The 18,458-nt window shown below is 41.9% G+C and overlaps 1 protein-coding gene across 2 annotated transcripts in view; it reads right to left on the bottom strand.

Annotated features, from left to right (window-relative positions):
- The window catches only part of galm (galactose mutarotase), a 50,646-nt gene that overhangs the window by 5,355 nt on the left and 26,833 nt on the right, over nucleotides 1-18,458 (bottom strand). For both annotated transcript variants that reach the window (XR_010018978.1, XM_063056351.1), the window contains exons 4-5: nucleotides 14,920-15,001; nucleotides 13,414-13,555 (exon numbers count right to left, since the gene is read on the bottom strand). Coding sequence is in view for 1 of the 2 variants with exons in the window: in XM_063056351.1 (XP_062912421.1) it covers nucleotides 13,414-13,555; nucleotides 14,920-15,001 (224 nt within the window). In the remaining variant the exon portion in view is untranslated. The remainder of the gene's footprint in view (nucleotides 1-13,413; nucleotides 13,556-14,919; nucleotides 15,002-18,458) is intronic.

Raw genomic sequence — 18,458 nt, 5'->3', positions numbered from 1 at the left:
AGAGTTGAATGAACTAAACTGATTAAATGAAACAGAAACGAATGTGGAAGGAATCAAATTGGGTGAAGGACAACCACACTAAAAGGTGAGGGTGTGGGAGATGTAACAGTTTAACCTTCAAATCATCAATTCTTATACCTTGGTAAAAGTGAGCATAGCAACAAGACACAAGACGGTCATTCTGCATCAGTAAGATCTCTCCCAAGCAGAAATTTTGCAGCAAACAGGAATTTCAGGATGTTCTGTCCAAGCACTTCTGAAGAAGCACAAAGAAACTGGCAAGATTAAAGACCAGAAAGGCAGTGATCGACCAAGGAAATTGTTGCAGCAGACAAGAGATACATCAAACTGACGTCCCTTCTAAATCAGAAAAAGTACAGCACAGAACACTGGAGACCAAGTACAGCCCAGAGCAGTTTTGTCAGAAGGGATCTTCATGGAAGAATTGCTGCCAAAAAGCCTTTCCTCTTAAGTGGAAACAAAGCCAAGAAATTCACCTATGCACAAAAACTGAGGTACTAAATAATAACAGCAAGTGCTCAGGGCTGACGAGCCAAAATTTGAAATTTTTGACTCAAACAGAAGGCAGTTTGTGCATAGAATTGCTGGAGAGCACTACATGGACAAATGTCTGCAGCCAACATTGAAGCACGACAAAGGTTCCCTGCAGGTTTGGGCTGCATTTCTGCAAATGGTTAGAATTAATGAAATGCTCAGTGCTCAGTACAAGCAGATTCTTATCCATCACACAATATCATCATGGAGGTGCCTGAATGGTCCATTTTCATTCTGCAGCAGGACAATGACTCCAAACACATGGCCAAGGCCATAAAGAACTACCTTCAGTGAAAAGAAGTACAAGGAGTTCTGCAACAGATGGTGTGGCCTCCACAGAGCCCTGATCTCAACATCATCGAGGCTGTCTGGGATTACCTAGAGAGACAGAAGCAAGTGACACAGCCAGCGTCTGCAGAAAAACTGTGGCAAGTTCTCCAAGATGCTTGGAACAACCTAGCAATAATTTTCTTTTACAACTGCACACCAAGTACCTCAGAGAATTGAAGCAGTTTAGATAAAAGGTCGTCACACCAAATATTGTTTTAGTTTATTTAGAAACTTCTCATTATTTTTGAAGGAACTTTGCTTTACAGATTTTTTTACCTGCGTCTAAAACTTTCGCACAGTATATATAATAAAATTAAATAAGTGGTGCAAAAAGAGAGCAAAAAATGGTGAGGTCGTGTGCATGGCAGAGGGTCAGAAGCCATTCCTGAAATATTCAGTGTGTGTCTACAGGCTCCTGTACCTCCTCCTTGATGATAGCAATGAGAAGAGGTCCTGAGTGATAGATGCCGCCTTTTGAAGGTGTCCTCAATTAGAGGAGGCTAGTACCCATGATGAAGTTGGCTGAGTTTACAATTTACTGTGACTGTTTCCAATCCTGTGCATTAGCTCCTCTATACCAGTCGGTGATGCAACTAGTCCGGTATGGAATACTCTCCACAGTACATCTGTATAAATTTCCTAAAGTCTTTGGTGACATACCAAGTCTCCTCAAACTCTGAATGAAATACAGCTGCTGTCATGCCTTCGTAGTAATTGCATCAGTATGTTGTGCCCAGGATAGATCTTCACACAGAAGATCTTTCTTTCTTGACACCCAGAACTTTGGAATTACTCACCCTTTCCACTGTTGATCTCTCGATGAAGACGGGTGATTTCCCTTCCTGAAGTCCACAATCAATTCCTTGGTCTTACTGACATTATATGCAAGGTTGTTGTTGTTACACCACTCACCCAGCTAATCTGTCTTGCTCATGCAAGCCTCCCCTTCACCATCTGAAATTCTGTCAACAACAGTTACGTCATCGACAAATTTATAGATGGTACCAAGCCACACAGTCATGTGTGTAGAGAGAGTAGATCAGTGGGCTAATCACATATACTCAAAGTGCACCAGTGTTGGTTGTCAGTAAGGAAGAGATGTTGCCCAGATTTTGGAGCTTGTAAATTAGAACTGAGGGTATGATAGTGTTGAATGCTGAGCTGTAATCAACAGCAATCTGACATAGGTACTGCTGTTCTGCAGGTGATCCAAGGCTGAGTGGCAAATTAGTGAGATTGCATCAAGTCAAGTCAAGTCACTTTTTATTGTCATTTCGACCATAACTGCTGGTACAGTACACAGTAAAAACGAGACATTTTTCAGGACCATGGTGCTACATGAAACAATACAAAAACTACGCTGAACTACGTAAAACAACACAAAAACTACACTAGACTACAGACCTACCCAGGACTGCATAAAGTGCACAAAACAGTGCAGGCATTACAATAAATAATAAGACAATATGCACAGTAGAGGGCAGTAGGTTGGTGTCAGTCCAGGCTCTGGGAATCGAGGAGTCTGATGGCTTGAGGGAAGAAACTGTTACATAGTCTGGTCGTGAGAGCCCGAATGCTTTGGTGCCTTTTGCCAGATGGCAGGAGGGAGAAGAGTTTGTATAGACCTGTTATGGTGATGGGCAAATTATAGCAAGTCCAGGTCATTGCTTAGGCAGTAGTTAATTCTGGCCATGATCAACCTCTCAAAGCACTTCTTTACAGTAGATGTGAGTGCAACTGGGTGATAGTCACTGAGGCAGCTCACCCTCCTCTCCTTGGGCACTGGGATGACTGTTGCCCTTTGAAGCAGGTGGGAATGTTCAACTGCAGCAGTGAGAGATTGAAGATGTCCTTGAACACTCCCACCAGTTGGTTGGCACAGATTTTCAACGCAGCACCAGGTGCACTATCAGGTCCTGACACCTTGTGATGGTTCAGCCTCTTGAAAGATGATCTGAAGTCAGCCTCCGAGACAGAGATCATAGGGTCACCAGATGCCGCAGGGATTGCACAGCTGTAGTTTTATTTGTCCTTTCAAAGCATGCATAAAAGGCATTTTGCTCATCTGGGAGTGAAGCATCACAGCCGTTCATGATGTTAGGTTTCGCCTCATAGGAAGTAATAGCCTGCAAACTCTGCCACAGCTGACGTGCATCCGATTCTGCCTCTAACTTCATTCTGAATTGTTTTTTCGCTCTTAAGATAGCCCTTCTGTAGGTTGTACCTGGACTTCTTGTGTAGTTCTGGATCACTGGTCTTGAGTGCGACAGATCTAGCCCTCAGCAGACTATGAATCTCCTGGTTCATCCATGGCTTTTGGTTTCGGTATATTCAGTATGTTCTTGTAGGAACCCACTCATCCACACAGGTGTTGATGAAGTTGGTGACAACTGTGGCATATTTATTCAGATTTTAAGATGAATCCCTGAATATCATCCAGCCTACCAACTCAAAGCAGTCCTGTAAGCTCTCCTCCACCTCCCTTCAACATATCTTCTTTGTCCTCACCACCGGTGCTGCAGTCTTTAATCTCTGCCCGCTGGACTTTTCAAAGTGTGCTGTGGGTTGGCACGGTAAGCATTCTTGATGGTGGTATAACAGTGGTCAAGTGTGTTGGCTCCTCTGTTTTCACAGGTTATTTGTTGGTGGGAGTTGTTCAGAGAGCTCGTCAAATTGGCCTGGTTGAAATCCCCTGCAATGATCATGAAGGGATCCGGGTATGCTGTTTTGTGACTACTGATCATAGTGCTCAGCTCCTCCAGTGCCTGCCTGATGCAGACCAGGGGCGGAATGTACACTGCTACCAGGATGATGGCAGAAAACTCCCTCAGCAGATAAAATGGATTACATTTGACTGCTAGATGTTCCAGGACAGGTGAGCAGGATTGAGACAGTACTACCATGTTTTTACACCACAATGAGTTAATCATAAAGGATACTCCACCTCCTCTAACTTTAAAAGCCTCAGCTGTCCTGTCTTTACAGAGAATGGTGAAGCCATTGGGCTGCAATGCTGCATCCAAAATGGTGGTGGTGAGCCATGTTTCCTCGAAGCAAAGTACACAGCAGTCCCTGATGTTCCTCTGGTGCTTCAATCTTGCTCTGAAGTCTTCAATTTTATTTTTCAGAGATCGTAGATTTGCCAGCAGGATAGCTAGGAGTGGGGGTCTATAAGGCCTCTATTTTCTAATTGTACTTGTAGACCAGCGCATCTTCCCCACTATTGTTTTCTTAAAAGGGAACTGCAGTTGCGACCTGAGTATACCGTCCAGGTCCATCCATTTTGAGTATCGATTTTTTTTTTAGTGTCTTAAAATGATGTTGCAAGAAGTACCCAGGGCTGTGACTGTAGATTTCATCTGTCAGAATCCTAAATAAGAATATTTGATGATTCTCTTTGGATCTGCATGTAAAGGGTCGTCACCTATCGGCGCTATCTTAAATGTTTCCAATGCTGCTGCATTCATGGGCCATATCTTAAGACAATGAACCAGGGTCTCCATACATTCTCTAATGGACAACTACCAAAATTTAGTTTAATAGAACCAAAGGACAACTTACTAGGACTAGAACATAATTAGAGTGGGAATATAGTTCCTTGAGCTTAATCAATTCTGAAATCCTTTGATTTGAATGCATGCAGTATATGAAATAAGGTAGATGAGCTTGTAGCAAAGTTAGAAATTGTCAGGTACGATGTTGTGGGCAGCAAATAATCTTTGTTGAAAGAACATCACCATATTGAAAGGACAAGCAGGTAAGCAGAGGGGCAAGTAGCTCCACTGGTAAAATAATGAAATCAAATTCTTAGAACGAAGTGACATTAGATCAGAAGTTGCAGAACCTTTTTAATTGATTTAAGAAATTGCAAAGGTATAAAGATCCTGATGGGAGTTATTTATCAGCCACCAAACAGTAACCAGATACAAACTAACAAAAGGAGGTAGAAAAGGCATGTAAAAAATGGCAATGTGGGAAATTTCAATATGCAGGCAGATTGGGAAAATCACATTGGTGCTGGATCCCAAGGGAAGGAATTTGTAGACTGCCTATTAGATGACTTTAGAGGAGCTGGTACTTGAGCCTACTAGGAAAAAGGCAATTTTGAATTGGGTGTTCTATAATGAACTGGTTTTAATTAAGGATCTTAAGGTGAAGGAACTTTTAGGAAGTAGTGATCATAGTATGATAAAATTCACCCTGCAGTTTGAGAGGGTGAAACTAAAACCAGATGTATAATTGTTGAGAAAAGGTAACTAGAGGCATGAGTGAGGAGCTGGCTAAAGTTGATTGGAAGGGTGCACTAGCAAGTATGTCAGTAGAGCAACTTCTGGAAGTAATTCAGAAGACACAGATCTGTTCATTCCAAAGGCAAAGAAGCATTCTAAAGGCAAGATGAGGCAACCGTGGCTGGCAAGTGAAGTCAAAGACAGCATGAGAGCAAAACAGAGGGCAATACAAAACAGCAATAGGTTAGTAGGAAGCTAGAGGATTGGAAAGATTTAAAAATCAACATTGGACACTGGACCACTGGAAAATGGTACGGGAGAGGTAATAATGGGGAACAAAGAAATGGCGGGGGAACTGAATAAGCATTTTCAGTCAGCCTTCATTGTGGATAACACGAGCAGCATGCTGGAAATCTGTGAGTGTCAGGGCAGTCACTATTACTAAGGAGGTGCTTGAGAAGCTGAAACATCTGTAAGTTGATAAATTACCTGCAGCAACAAACAAACTGCTGGAGGAACTCAGCAAGTTAGGTATCTGTGGGGGAAAGGGATTGAGTCCCTGCTTCAGGACTGATCAAGTCTTGACCTGAACAATGAACATCGAGAGTGTTTGAGGGGAGAACTTGGGGAAGAATGTCGGTTTATAGCACAACACCAATGAGAATGTAGCAAATCCCTATGTATTATGGCAAATATGATGGGGCATGATTTTAAAGTGAGTGGAGGAAAGTATGGGGGGGATGTCAGAGATAAGTTTTATCACACTGAGAGTGGTGCGTGTGTGGAACACACTGCTAGGGGTGGTGGTAGAGGCATTTAAGAAACTCTTAGATAGGCAAATGGATGATAGAAAAGTGGAGGGCTCTGTGGGAGAGAACGGTTAGATTGTTCTTGGAGCAGGTTAAAAGGTCGGCACAACATTGTAGGCTTTGTACTGTGCTGTGCTGTCCCATGTCCTGTTCTCGCCAGTTTTTAATCTATGAGCAAAATTCTGCTACATAATCATGACAGATCCTAAATGCACCATTTGCTGCTACATATCCTACACTGTAACAGTCACCACAGTTCAACAGTCACTGCCTATATGCTACTTTGGGATTCCTAACGTAGTGAAGGATGTATACAGATGCAAGTTAATTATCTGCCACTCTCCCTTAAACTGACCAGCTGAGACTGAACTGAAGACAGTGAGAAAAGTGTGGAAGCATTGTTAGGATATCAATGGACGTGCAGAAAGATTTTGGGGCAGACCACCAGCCGGGAAAAAGCCACAGCGACCTGGTCTCTGTCACTGAATCTGACTCGGTGGCTCAGAAGGGCAAGAGGAAGAAGAGGAGTGCAGTAGTGATAGGGGATTTCATAGTTAGAGGAACTGAATGAAGATTCTGTGTTTAGAAACATAGAAACATAGAAAATAGGTGCAGGAGTAGGCCATTCGGCCCTTCGAGCCTGCACCGCCATTTATTATGATCATGGCTGATCATCCAACTCAGAACCCAGCCTTCCCTCCATACCCCCTGACCCCTGTAGCCACAAGGGCCATATCTAACTTCCTTTTAAACATAGCTAATGAACTGGCCTCAACGTTTGCTGTGGCAGAGAATTCCACAGATTCACCACTCTCTGTGTGAAGAAGTTTTTCCTAACCTCGGTCCTAAAAGGCTTCCCCTCTATCCTCAAACTGTGACCCCTCGTTCTAGACCTCCCCAACATCGGCAACAATCTTCCCGCATCTAGCCTGTCCAATCCCTTTAGGATCTTATACGTTTCAATCAGATCCCCCCTCAATCTTCTAAATTCCAACGAGTACAAGCCCAGTTCATCCAGTCTTTCTTCATATGAAAGACCTGCCATCCCAGGAATCAATCTGGTGAACCTTCTTTGTACTCCCTCTATGGCAAGGATGTCTTTCCTCAGATTAGGGGACCAAAACTGCACACAATACTCCAGGTGTGGTCTCACCAAGGCCTTGTACAACTGCAGTAGTACCTCCCTGCTCCTGTACTCGAATCCTCTCGCTATAAATGCCAGCATACCGTTCGCCTTTTTCACCGCCTGCTGTACCTGCATGCCCACTTTCAATGACTGGTGTATAATGACACCCAGGTCTCGTTGCACCTCCCCTTTTCCTAATCGGCCACCATTCAGATAATAATCTGTTTTCCTATTTTTGCCACCAAAGTGGATAACTTCACATTTATCCACATTAATTTGCATCTGCCATGAGTTTGCCCACTCACCCAACCTATCCAAGTCACCCTGCATCCTCTTAGCATCCTCCTCACTGCTAACACTGCCACCCAGCTTCGTGTCATCCGCAAACTTGGAGATGCTGCATTTAATTCCCTCATCCAAGTCATTAATATATATTGTAAACAACTGGGGTCCCAGCACTGAGCCTTGCGGTACCCCACTAGTCACCGCCTGCCATTCTGAAAAGGTCCCGTTTATTCCCACTCTTTGCTTCCTGTCTGCTAACCAATTCTCCACCCACACCAATACCTTACCCCCAATACCGTGTGCTTTAAGTTTGCACACTAATCTCCTGTGTGGGACCTTGTCAAAAGCCTTTTGAAAATCCAAATATACCACATCCACTGGTTCTCCCCTATCCACTCTACTAGTTACATCCTCAAAAAATTCTATGAGATTCGTCAGACATGATTTTCCTTTCACAAATCCATGCTGACTTTGTCCGATCATTTCACCGCTTTCCAAATATGCTGTTATCACATCCTTGATAACTGACTCCAGCAGTTTCCCCACCACCGACGTTAGGCTAACCGGCCTATAATTCCCCGGTTTCTCTCTCCCTCCTTTTTTAAAAAGTGGGGTTACATTAGCCACCCTCCAATCCTCAGGAACTAGTCCAGAATCTAACGAGTTTTGAAAAATTATCACTAATGCATCCACTATTTCTTGGGCCACTTCCTTAAGCACTCTGGGATGCAGACCATCTGGCCCTGGGGATTTATCTGCCTTCAATCCCTTCAATTTACCTAACACCACTTCCCTACTAACATGTATTTCGCTCAGTTCCTCCATCTCACTGGACCCTCTGTCCCTTACTATTTCTGGAAGATTATTTATGTCCTCCTTAGTGAAGACAGAACCAAAGTAATTATTCAATTGGTCTGCCATGTCCTTGCTCCCCATAATCAATTCACCTGTTTCTGTTTGCAGGGGACCTACATTTGTCTTTATCAGTCTTTTCCTTTTTACATATCTATAAAAGCTTTTACAGTCCGTTTTTATGTTCTCTGCCAGTTTTCTCTCATAATCTTTTTTCCCCTTCCTAATTAAGCCCTTTGTCCTCCTCTGCTGAACTCTGAATTTCTCCCAGTCCTCAGGTGAGCCACTTTCTCTGGCTAATTTGTATGCTACTTCTTTGGAATTGATACTATCCCTAATTTCTCTTGTCAGCCACGGGTGCACTACCTTCCTTGATTTATTCTTTTGCCAAACTGGGATGAACAATTGTTGTAGTTCATCCATGCAACCTTTAAATGCCTGCCATTGCATATCCACCATCAATCCTTGAAGTGTCATTTGCCAGTCTATCTTAGCTAATTCACGTCTCATACCTTCAAAGTTACCCCTCTTTAAGTTCAGAACCTTTGTTTCTGAATTAACTACGTCACTCTCCATGTTAATGAAGAATTCCACCATATTATGGTCACTCTTACCCAAGGGGCCTCTCACGACAAGATCGCTAATTAACCCTTCCTCATTGCTCAAAACCCAGTCCAGAATAGCCTGCTCTCTAGTCGGTTCCTCGACATGTTGGTTCAAAAAACCATCCCGCATACATTCCAAGAAATCCTCTTCCTCAGCACCTTTACCAATTTGGTTCACCCAGTCTACATGTAGATTGAAGTCACCCATTATAACTGCTGTTTGTGACAGTTACACTTGGATGATATGTTGTCTCTCAGATGCCAGGTCGGGAACCTCTGGGATTGGCTCCACAGAATTCTAAAGGGGAGGGTAGGCAGCTAGAAGTCGTAGTACATATTAGAACCAACAACAGGTAAGGAAAGAAACGAGGTCCTGAAGAAATAGTATAGGGATCTAGAGAACAAGATGAAAAGCAGGATTTCAAGGGTAATAATTTCTGGATAGCTGCCTGTGCAAAATGCCAGTAAGGATAAGAATAGGATGATTTGGCAGATGAATGCATAGCTGAGGAATTAGTGCAGGGGGCAGTGTTTCAGATTTCTGGATCATTGGGATCTCTTCTGGGGAAGGAATGACCTATACCAGAAGGATGGATTAAACTTGAACTTGAGGGGGACCGATATACTTGCAGGCAGGTTTGCTAGAGCTGTTGGGGAGAGTTTAAACTAATTTGGCAAGGGGATGGGAACCAGACTGATAGGGCAGACGATGGGGTAGTTGGTATACAAGTACCATCAACACTCCTGGTCAGGTGCTGAGGAACTGTGCGGCCTAGCTAACAGAGGTCTTAATGGACATCTTTAGTATCTCCTTGAAACAGTCCCCTGTCTCTACAGGCTTAAAGGCAGCTACCAACATTCTGGTGCCCGAAAGAGCAACAGTAACTGGCCTAAATGATGACTGACCAGTGGCAATGATTTCAATCAATCATGAAATACTTTGAATGGCTGGTAATGGATCTTATAAAATCCCATCTTCCAGCTGCACCTTCCCCCTTTCTTCTCAGTCCTGAAGAAAGGTCTCGGAATGGAACATCAACTGTTTATTCATTTCCATAGATGCTCCTGACCTGCTATGTTCCTCCAGCCTTTTTTGTGTTACACTGGACCCTTTCCAATTTGCCTACCGCTCAAACAAGTCCACTGAGGACATCATAGCCTTGACCCTCTACTCTGTCCTGTCCCACCTAGAAAAGCGATGTCTCATATGTCAGAATATTGTTCATCAACTTTAGCTCTGCATTTTAACATGATCAATTCTCAGAAGTTGGTAGATAAACTGCACTTGTTGGGACTCAACCGGTAACTGGAACTTGGACTCCCTGCTGGAAAGACCCCAGTCAGTCTGAGTTGACAGCAACATTTTGAAGCTCCATCACACTGAGTACTGGTGCCCCCCAGGACTGTGTGCTCAGCCTACTGCTGACTGCTGACTGCACAGCCAGGTCCAGCTCCGACCTCATCATCAAGTTTGCTGATGATACTACAGCGTTGGCCTCATCAGCAACAATGATGAGTCAGCACACAGAGAGGAGGTAGAGAGGCTTGTCAAATGGTGTGAGAACAACAACCTGAGTCTCAACATGGACGAGACAAAAGAGATGAGTGTGGACTTCAGGAAGGTGCAGGTTGACCACTCTCCATTGCACTTCTATGGCTGTGCTGTAGAGGGAGCGAAGAGCACAAAGTTCCTTGGTGTGTACATAACTGACGATCTAACCTGGACCCACACATCACCTCATTAGTCGAGAAGCACAGCAGCATTTATAATTTCTGAGGAGACTGAGGCACGCAAGCCTCCTTGCCTACACTCTCACAACTTCTTACAGGAGCACCTTGTCTGGCTACATCAGTGTGGTACAGAACCTGCAAGGCATTGGACCACAAGACCCTACAGAGGATAGTAAAAACTGCAGAGGATCACCAGCGTTTCCTTCTCCACTATTGTCACACTTACCAGGAGTGTTGTAGATGAAGGGCCCAAAGGATTATTGAGGATCCCTACAAACCATCCCACAATCTCTTTGAACCACTACTATCAGGAAGGGGGTACAGGAGCACCAGGACTAGGACTGCCAGACTGGGTAACAGCTTCTTCCCTCAGCCTGTCAGACTAATGAATACCCTCTCAGCACTGAGGTCACATCACTAGGACAGCAAATTGTTTACTTTTTACTTTACTGCACTGTTTTACTGTTTACCTGTGCTGCACACTACATTCATTGTGAATTACACTGTATTACCTTATTAATGAGAAAAATTGCAGTCAGCGGGATGGATTGAAGTGTATCCTTAAGTTAAATAGTAGGTTCAACAATGGAACAATGAAGATAAAGCAATAGGGAAGGAGAGTGTGGGAGAGATTACGAAGGTCTCCTGGATAAATGAAAAGACAAAATGTTTAGAAAAGGATAAAAGTTTAACTTCCAGTAACATCAGGGCAACATTGAAAAGGGTCATGAATAGATGACTAAAGGTGTTATACAAGAATGCACGCAGTATTTGGAATAAGGTAGATGATCTTCCAGAGGAAGATGATGCAACTGTGATGAACAAGGGAAGTCAAAGACAGCATAAAAGCAAAAGAGAGGACATACATTATAACAAAAAAATACTGGGAAGCTAGAGGATTGGGAAGCCTTTAAAGGCCAACAGAAGACAACTAATAAAGCAATGAGAATAATGAAATATGAGTGTAAGCTAGCCAATAATATAAATGAGGTTATCAAATGTTTTTTTTTCAGATATATAAAGAGTAAAAGAGGCCAAAAGTGGATATTGGACTGCTGGAAAATCACGCTAAGAGGCAGTAAAGGGGGACAAAGAAATGGCAGATGAACTCCATAAGTATTTTACGTCAATATTCATTTTGGAAGACACCAGCAGTATGCCAGAAATTCAGAAGTGTCAAGGGCCAGAGGTACATAAGTTTAGTTGTTACTAGCAAGGAAAAGGTGCTTGGAAAACTAAAAGCTTGAAGGTAGGTAAGACATTTGGACAAGACGAAATTCACCCAGGGTTCTGAAAGAGGTAGCTAACAAGATTGTGGAGGCATTAGTAGTGATTTTTCAAAAATCACCAGGTTCTGCAAGAGTTCCAGAGGACTGGAAAGTTGAAAATGCCATTCCGCTCTTTCCACAGGAAATTACAGGCCAGTTAGCCTGACTTCAATGGTTGGTAAGATACTGAAGTCCATTATTAAGGATAAGGTTTTGGGGTACTTGGAGGAACACAATAAATAGGCCAAAGTCAGCATAGTTTCCTTAAGGGGAAATCTTGCTCAACAAATCTGTTGGAATTATTTGAAGAAATAATAGGCTAGATAGACTAAAGAGAATCAGAGAGTTTACTTGAATTTTCAAAAGGCCTTCAACAAAGTGCTGCATATGGTGCTGCTAAACAAGATAAAAGCCCATGGTTATTACAGGAATGACACTAGCATGGATAGAAGATTGGCTGACCAGCAGGAGATGAAGAGTAGGATTAAAGGGGGTCTTTTCTAGTTGGCCGCTGGTGACTAGTGGGATTGGTGTTTGGGACACTTCTTTTCACGTTATATCTCAATGATTTGGAATTGATGGCTTTGTGGCCAAGTTTGTGGATGATACAAAAATAGACAGAGGGGCAGGAAGTATTGAGGACAGATTAGGAGAATGGGCAAGTAGGTGGCAGATGGAATATAGTGTAGGGTAGTGTATGGTCATGCCGTTCCATAGAAAGAATACATACAGAGTATCTTCTAAATGGGGAGAAAGTTCAGAGATTACAGATGCAATGTTAGCATTCATTTCTAGAAGACTAGAATATAAGAGCAAGGACAATGCTGAGGCTTTATAAGACATTGGTCAGACAGCACTTGGAGTACTGTGAGCTGTTTTGGCCCCTTATCTAAGAAAGGACGTACTGATGTTGGAGAATGTCCAGAGGAGGTTCACGAGAATGATAGGGTTAACATATAAAGAGTGTTTGATAGCTCTGGGCCTGTACTTGTCGATACTTAGAAGAATGAAGGGGAATCTGATATAAACCTATCGAATAATAAGAGGGTTAGATAGAAAGGAATTTGATACAGTGTTTCCTATAGTGAGGGAGTTTAGGACCAGAGGTTTATAGCCTCAGAACTGAAGGACATCTCTTTAGAACAGGGATAAGGAGGAATTTCATTAGCCAGAGGGTGAATCTGTGGAATTCATTGGCACAGACAGCTGTGGAGGACAAGTCATTGGGTATATTTGTTTGATAGGTTCTTGATTCATGAGAGCATCAAAGGTTATGGGGAGAAGGCAGGAGAATGGGGTTGTGAGGGATAATAGATTGCCATGATGGAATGGTGGAGCAGACTCGATGGGCCGAGTGGGCAAATTCTGTTCTTATATCCTATGGTCTAAGACCAACACACAAACCTCGGTAAACATCACTAGTTCTGTATTTTTGTCTTTCCTGGCTGCAAGTGAATTGCAGGTTTAAGTCATGTATATTTGTTTAAAAACATGAATAAAATTACATGTTAGAAAATACACAGAATGCATAATTACAAGTATGGGTGGAAAAAAATGAGAAAACAAACTGATCATTTTTTTTGTTAAGTTCAAGGTGATTTTGATTTTTACTAGGCTGCTTACCTTGCACAAGGTGATCGTTGCTTTGAGAGGCTTAAACAGAAATTGTGGTCAAAGCCTTCCATTAGCTTATTCTCAATGAGGTTTTCAAGTACTACAGGTTTTCTCAGATCAAAGTAAGTGTTTGCGACTGAGGCAATTTCACCTTTATGAACCAGAAATACATATGTTAAAGTTCTGCACCATCGGCTTACCCCCATTTGTAATACAGAACAGAAAGCCTCTGATTAAATATCATTGCTAGGTTATAAAAAGATTTTGTTTCTCTTGACATAAACATCCGTCCTGCTCTCATGAGGTGTTTTGAAGAAAACTGTGCAAGTTCTCATCATCCAGGTCAATACTATCTCAAAAAATATCGCGATGGTAAGATTATCCGGTTACCAATCAACAGCCATCGTAGAAGCTGCATGATTCATACTGACTGCCAGATTTCCTGTCACATATGTAATGATACATCAGAAGCCTTTCATTTGTTAAGGCCGTGATGCTACGATAAATGGAAATCATTTAATTTTTTTTTAAATACTGTAAAGCACTCTCAATGTTTTGTACCCAGTGTTAACTAGTTATTTCCTTGAAAGGTCATCTGTATAAACTGAACTTTGCTTGAGATGTTCTTATGCTTCAATGCAATTACTTCTCATTCTTCTACGTTCAATGGAATATGGACCATCTCCTTAGTCTCTCTTATGAGAATTTTGCCATTTTGGTAATTAATCAAGTGAATTATAGCCGAACTTTCCCAATTTCAAGAATATTCTTTGGCAAGGAGACCAGACATGTACACAATGTTCCAGATGTAATTTTACCAGGACTCTACTGTAGGTATAAGATGTCTTTAATCTTGTATTCAGTTGTCTTCTGTGTAAAGGTCATTTGCCTTTCCTAATGCATGGCATACCTGTGTGTTATGATTTGTGTACCAAGGTATTCAGGCTCCTCTGAGCACCAACAACTTTAAATCTCTCACAGTTTGATGACAATGTTTTTCCATAGTATATTCAGCCTGCCATGCCCTTGTCCTTTCACTTAAGGTTTATATTTCTGAATCCTCTGCACCCTTCTTGCAGCCCACTGTCACCTTGCCTTGTATTGTCAGTAAATATGGATATATTTTACTTGATCACCTTATCCAAGCCAACATGGATTGTGAACAACTACCAATTGCTGCAGCCCACCTGATCACAACTAATATATAAAGATATATTAAATATATCTATTTAATTTTGCATCTTTTACATTTCAAATAAAAGTTTCAAAACCTTCAGACATGCCTCATAAGATATAATTTTTATTCCCTGGTTCATTCTGGTAACCTACCCATTACAGAATCAATAAAATGGAGAAATAGTGAGTGGAATAGCTGAATGTGTATGCATTTAAGCAAAACAAAAAGCCAAACTAAGCCAAGGGTGGGCAATTATATCTCTCAAACTTAAATTTTCAACATTCCTACTCCTCTACCATTTGGGGTAGAAAAGAAAAGAGTAACAAGTACATTCTTACCAGTTGGAATTGATGTCTTATCAACCGGTAGATAGTAATCAGCTTCTATTGAAACTTCATGGTCATAGATATTGGGGGTTCCCTAAATGAGAAGGAAGAAAGGGAAATGTTGAAGCTGGAAATAAGTATTACAGCAAAATGCATTTCATCCCATTCTGGTGTTCAACTACCTCCACAATCTCAGCCCTCCCTCACACTGTAACCCCGTCCAGCTCTCCAGATTTAGGGATCTCTATATCTCTGGCCTCCAAGGATCCCTTAATTTCTATAGCCAACAACTGGCAGCTTTTAACCATCTAGACAATGAAGACTACACTCACTTCTAACCCACTTTCCCCAATTCTCTTGAATTGATGGCATGTTGCAGGTGTCACCCACAGTGAAGGTTGATGAAAAATACTTATTCAATTCATCTGCCATTACTTTGTTCCCCACTACCACTTCTCCAAAACCATTTCCATGCAGTCCAATATCCACTCTCATCTCTCTTTTATATTAGTTTAGCTTACCTTCACATTTCAGATGTTCTACCCTTATTGCTTTTTAGTTGCCTTCTGATGGCTTTTAAGAGCTTCCTGATCCTCTAGATTCTGAGCAGTTTTTGCAATATTGTATATCCTCTTCTTTTGCTTTTATGCTGCCTTTGACTTTCCTTGTCAGCCACAGTTGCCTTCTGCTTCTTCTTTGGGATGAAATTATCTTACGTCTTCTGAATTACTCACAGAAGCTCCACTGTCATCCCTGCTAGTGCTCCCTTGCAATCAACTTTAGTCAGCTCCTTTCTCATGCCACTGTAGTTACCTTCACTCAATCGTAATCCTAATACAGTACATTCAATTTTAACTTCTCCCTCTCAAACTACAGGGTGAATGCTAGCATTTTATAATCATGGCCTTCTAAGGATTCCTCTGCTTGAAGTTCATTAAACAAATTTGATTTATCAAGCAACACCAAATCCATAACTGCCATTTTCCTTGATTGAAAACCTGATTTTCCCAGTCTACCTGCATATTGGGGTCACCCATGGCCATCGTAACATTGCTTTTTACATGCCTTTTCTATCTCCAGTTGTAATTTGTACTCCACATTCCGGCTATTATTTGGAGGCCCGTATATAACTCCCATCAGGGTTTTTATACTCTTAAATAATTTTTTAAAAACTTTACCCACGAGTATTCTGTATCGCCTGATGCCATGTTGCTTCTTGCTCCGGATATGATTTAATTTGTCATCAATAAAGCCATCTCTTCCCCTCTGCTCACTTGCTGGTCCTTTCGAATAGATGTGTGTCTTTGGATGTTTAGGTCCAGTTATGATCTTCTTTGTGATGACCACATCTACACTGTGATGCTCACATTGCAGTACCTGCAAATTTCTAACTGTGCTATAAGCTCAACTATCTAATTTTATATACTGCATGCATTCAAATATAACATCTTCATCCCTGTATTCCCCACCCCACTTCTCAAATTTGTCTGAAGTTAAATTCTTATTCTTTTCTGAACTTTGCCTTATATTTTTATTCTGGACCTTTCAGTAACATCTCTTGCACCCTTCTTCCTTTTTATTTTATCTATATTTTCCAATCTGTTGAACCCAGTCCCCTATTATTCAGTTTAAAGCCCCAGGTTTGCAATTCACCAGGAACTTGGTCCCACAGCATAGTTCAGATGGAGTCCAAACCATTGTAAGCTTCTCCTTCATCAATACTGTGCCAATGTCCTACAAATTCATGAACAGTAAGAAAGCATAGACAAGCCCACACGGTACCTAGTGATAATCTTGTCTTCATGTGGAGCCCTGGAAATAGCTTTGGAATATGATGAAATACCAGCTAAAAGTGGAGACTGGGCAGAGAGGAGAACTAAATACTATGAGCTAAGGAAAATAAACCCAATTTGTAAAATATCCTACCTTACAAAATTTTTCACACTTGATTGATCTTTTACAATTATGAGTTAATTTGCATTTAGATTCCATCATTACTTCTAAGTTGGGGAAGGGGACTTCCCAGCACAAAATGGCACACAAATGAAAAAAAAACACATGGAGGGCTATGAGGGAGGGAAGGGTTTGATTAATCTTGGATTAGGTTAATGTGTCAGCACAATAGTGTTAGCTGAAGGGCCTGTTCTATATTCTAAAAAGGAAGCTGTCCCCTCATCTTAAAAATAATTAAGGGCTCTGCAGAGATCCAGGCCACATACCCCAAGGACGGCCACTTCTCCAGTGATGTGAGTGGATTTGAAACACTCACCTCAGCAAACTTGACATTAAATGCTCCCAAAAGACTGGGAACTGGTATCCCTGGCATATAGGAGAGCCTACTCCACCAGCGTAGTTTGGGGTCAGGCTTCGTTGCCTCATAAGGGAAGATCCCAGATACATAGAGTTTCTCTGACTGTTGGCCTGATTTATAATTCTTTTAAAGAAAACCATCAAAGAAGAGAAACTCCTTGTGAAAGGTTCAATAATCAGTGGACACACATGTAGGGTAACTTGCACAATTTCTGAATGGTAGTGAGAATTAAAAATAATCCGTTGTTATGACCTGGAGTATAGGAGATAGCATAAAATAGTCAAATCAATATTCACTGAATGATATACACTGTTGTAAAGGAAATACGTAAGTCAAACTGGAGACAGGAGTTGTCTGAGATGTACAAGATTAGTGATTTTCTACTCCCACCTACTCCTAATCCCATTCATCAATCAGCCCATAATTCAATAGTATTTTTACTTTTTATCTCCTATTCCGTTCCGTCTGGGTAGCCTCTGACCTGCTGGCATGAACGCTGCTTTCTCTTAACTTCCTATAATTCCTGCCCCCTCCCCTTTCTCTCCTTTTCTATTCCCCATTCTAGCTCCCATCTTAGTCTTTCTCTTCCCCTCATCTGCCTATTACACCGCCCCCTCGTCTCCCCAGTGCTCCTCCTTCCCTCTGTCCAATGGTCCACTCTCCTCTCCTATCAAATTCCTTCTTCTTTATTCCCTCTCATCTGGCTTCATCTATCACCTTCCAGCTTCTCCTCCTTCCCCTCTCCTCATTATCTTATTCTGGCTTCTTCTCCCTTCCTTTCCAGTCCCGATGAAGGGCCTTGGCCCAAAATGTTGACTCTGTTTCTTTCCACAGATGCTGCCTGACCTGCTGAGTCCCTCTGGTATTTTGTGTGTCTTAATTTGGATTTCCAGCATCTGCAGAATTTCTTGTGTTTAGTATTTTGAACAATATCTGTATTTCCAGTGAGTGGGAAAAGCCTATGTCCCATTCAACTGCAGTATCTTCTGATTGCCAGAAACAATCTCTGACAATCAATGGCCATTGCCCCCTGTTATTACTTTTCCTATCTTGGAATTGCCAGGCAAAGAATATGGGAAGGAAAGTTATAATGAGATACTGTGCTTGTTAGGAACCTCGCTCTAAACTACTTGATGGTTTGGCATTCAGATGGACTATAAACAGTGTGGAATATTCAATATCATAGGCCAAGTTAAAACATGTTACTTTTACCTTCACTCTATCCAATCACTCCATTACT

The sequence above is a fragment of the Mobula hypostoma genome, chromosome 8, assembly GCF_963921235.1.
Source record: "Mobula hypostoma chromosome 8, sMobHyp1.1, whole genome shotgun sequence".
NCBI classification, from domain to species: Eukaryota; Metazoa; Chordata; class Chondrichthyes; order Myliobatiformes; family Myliobatidae; genus Mobula; species Mobula hypostoma.
Note: the sequence above shows the minus strand (reverse complement) of the source record. Positions and strands in the feature narration are given on the sequence as shown.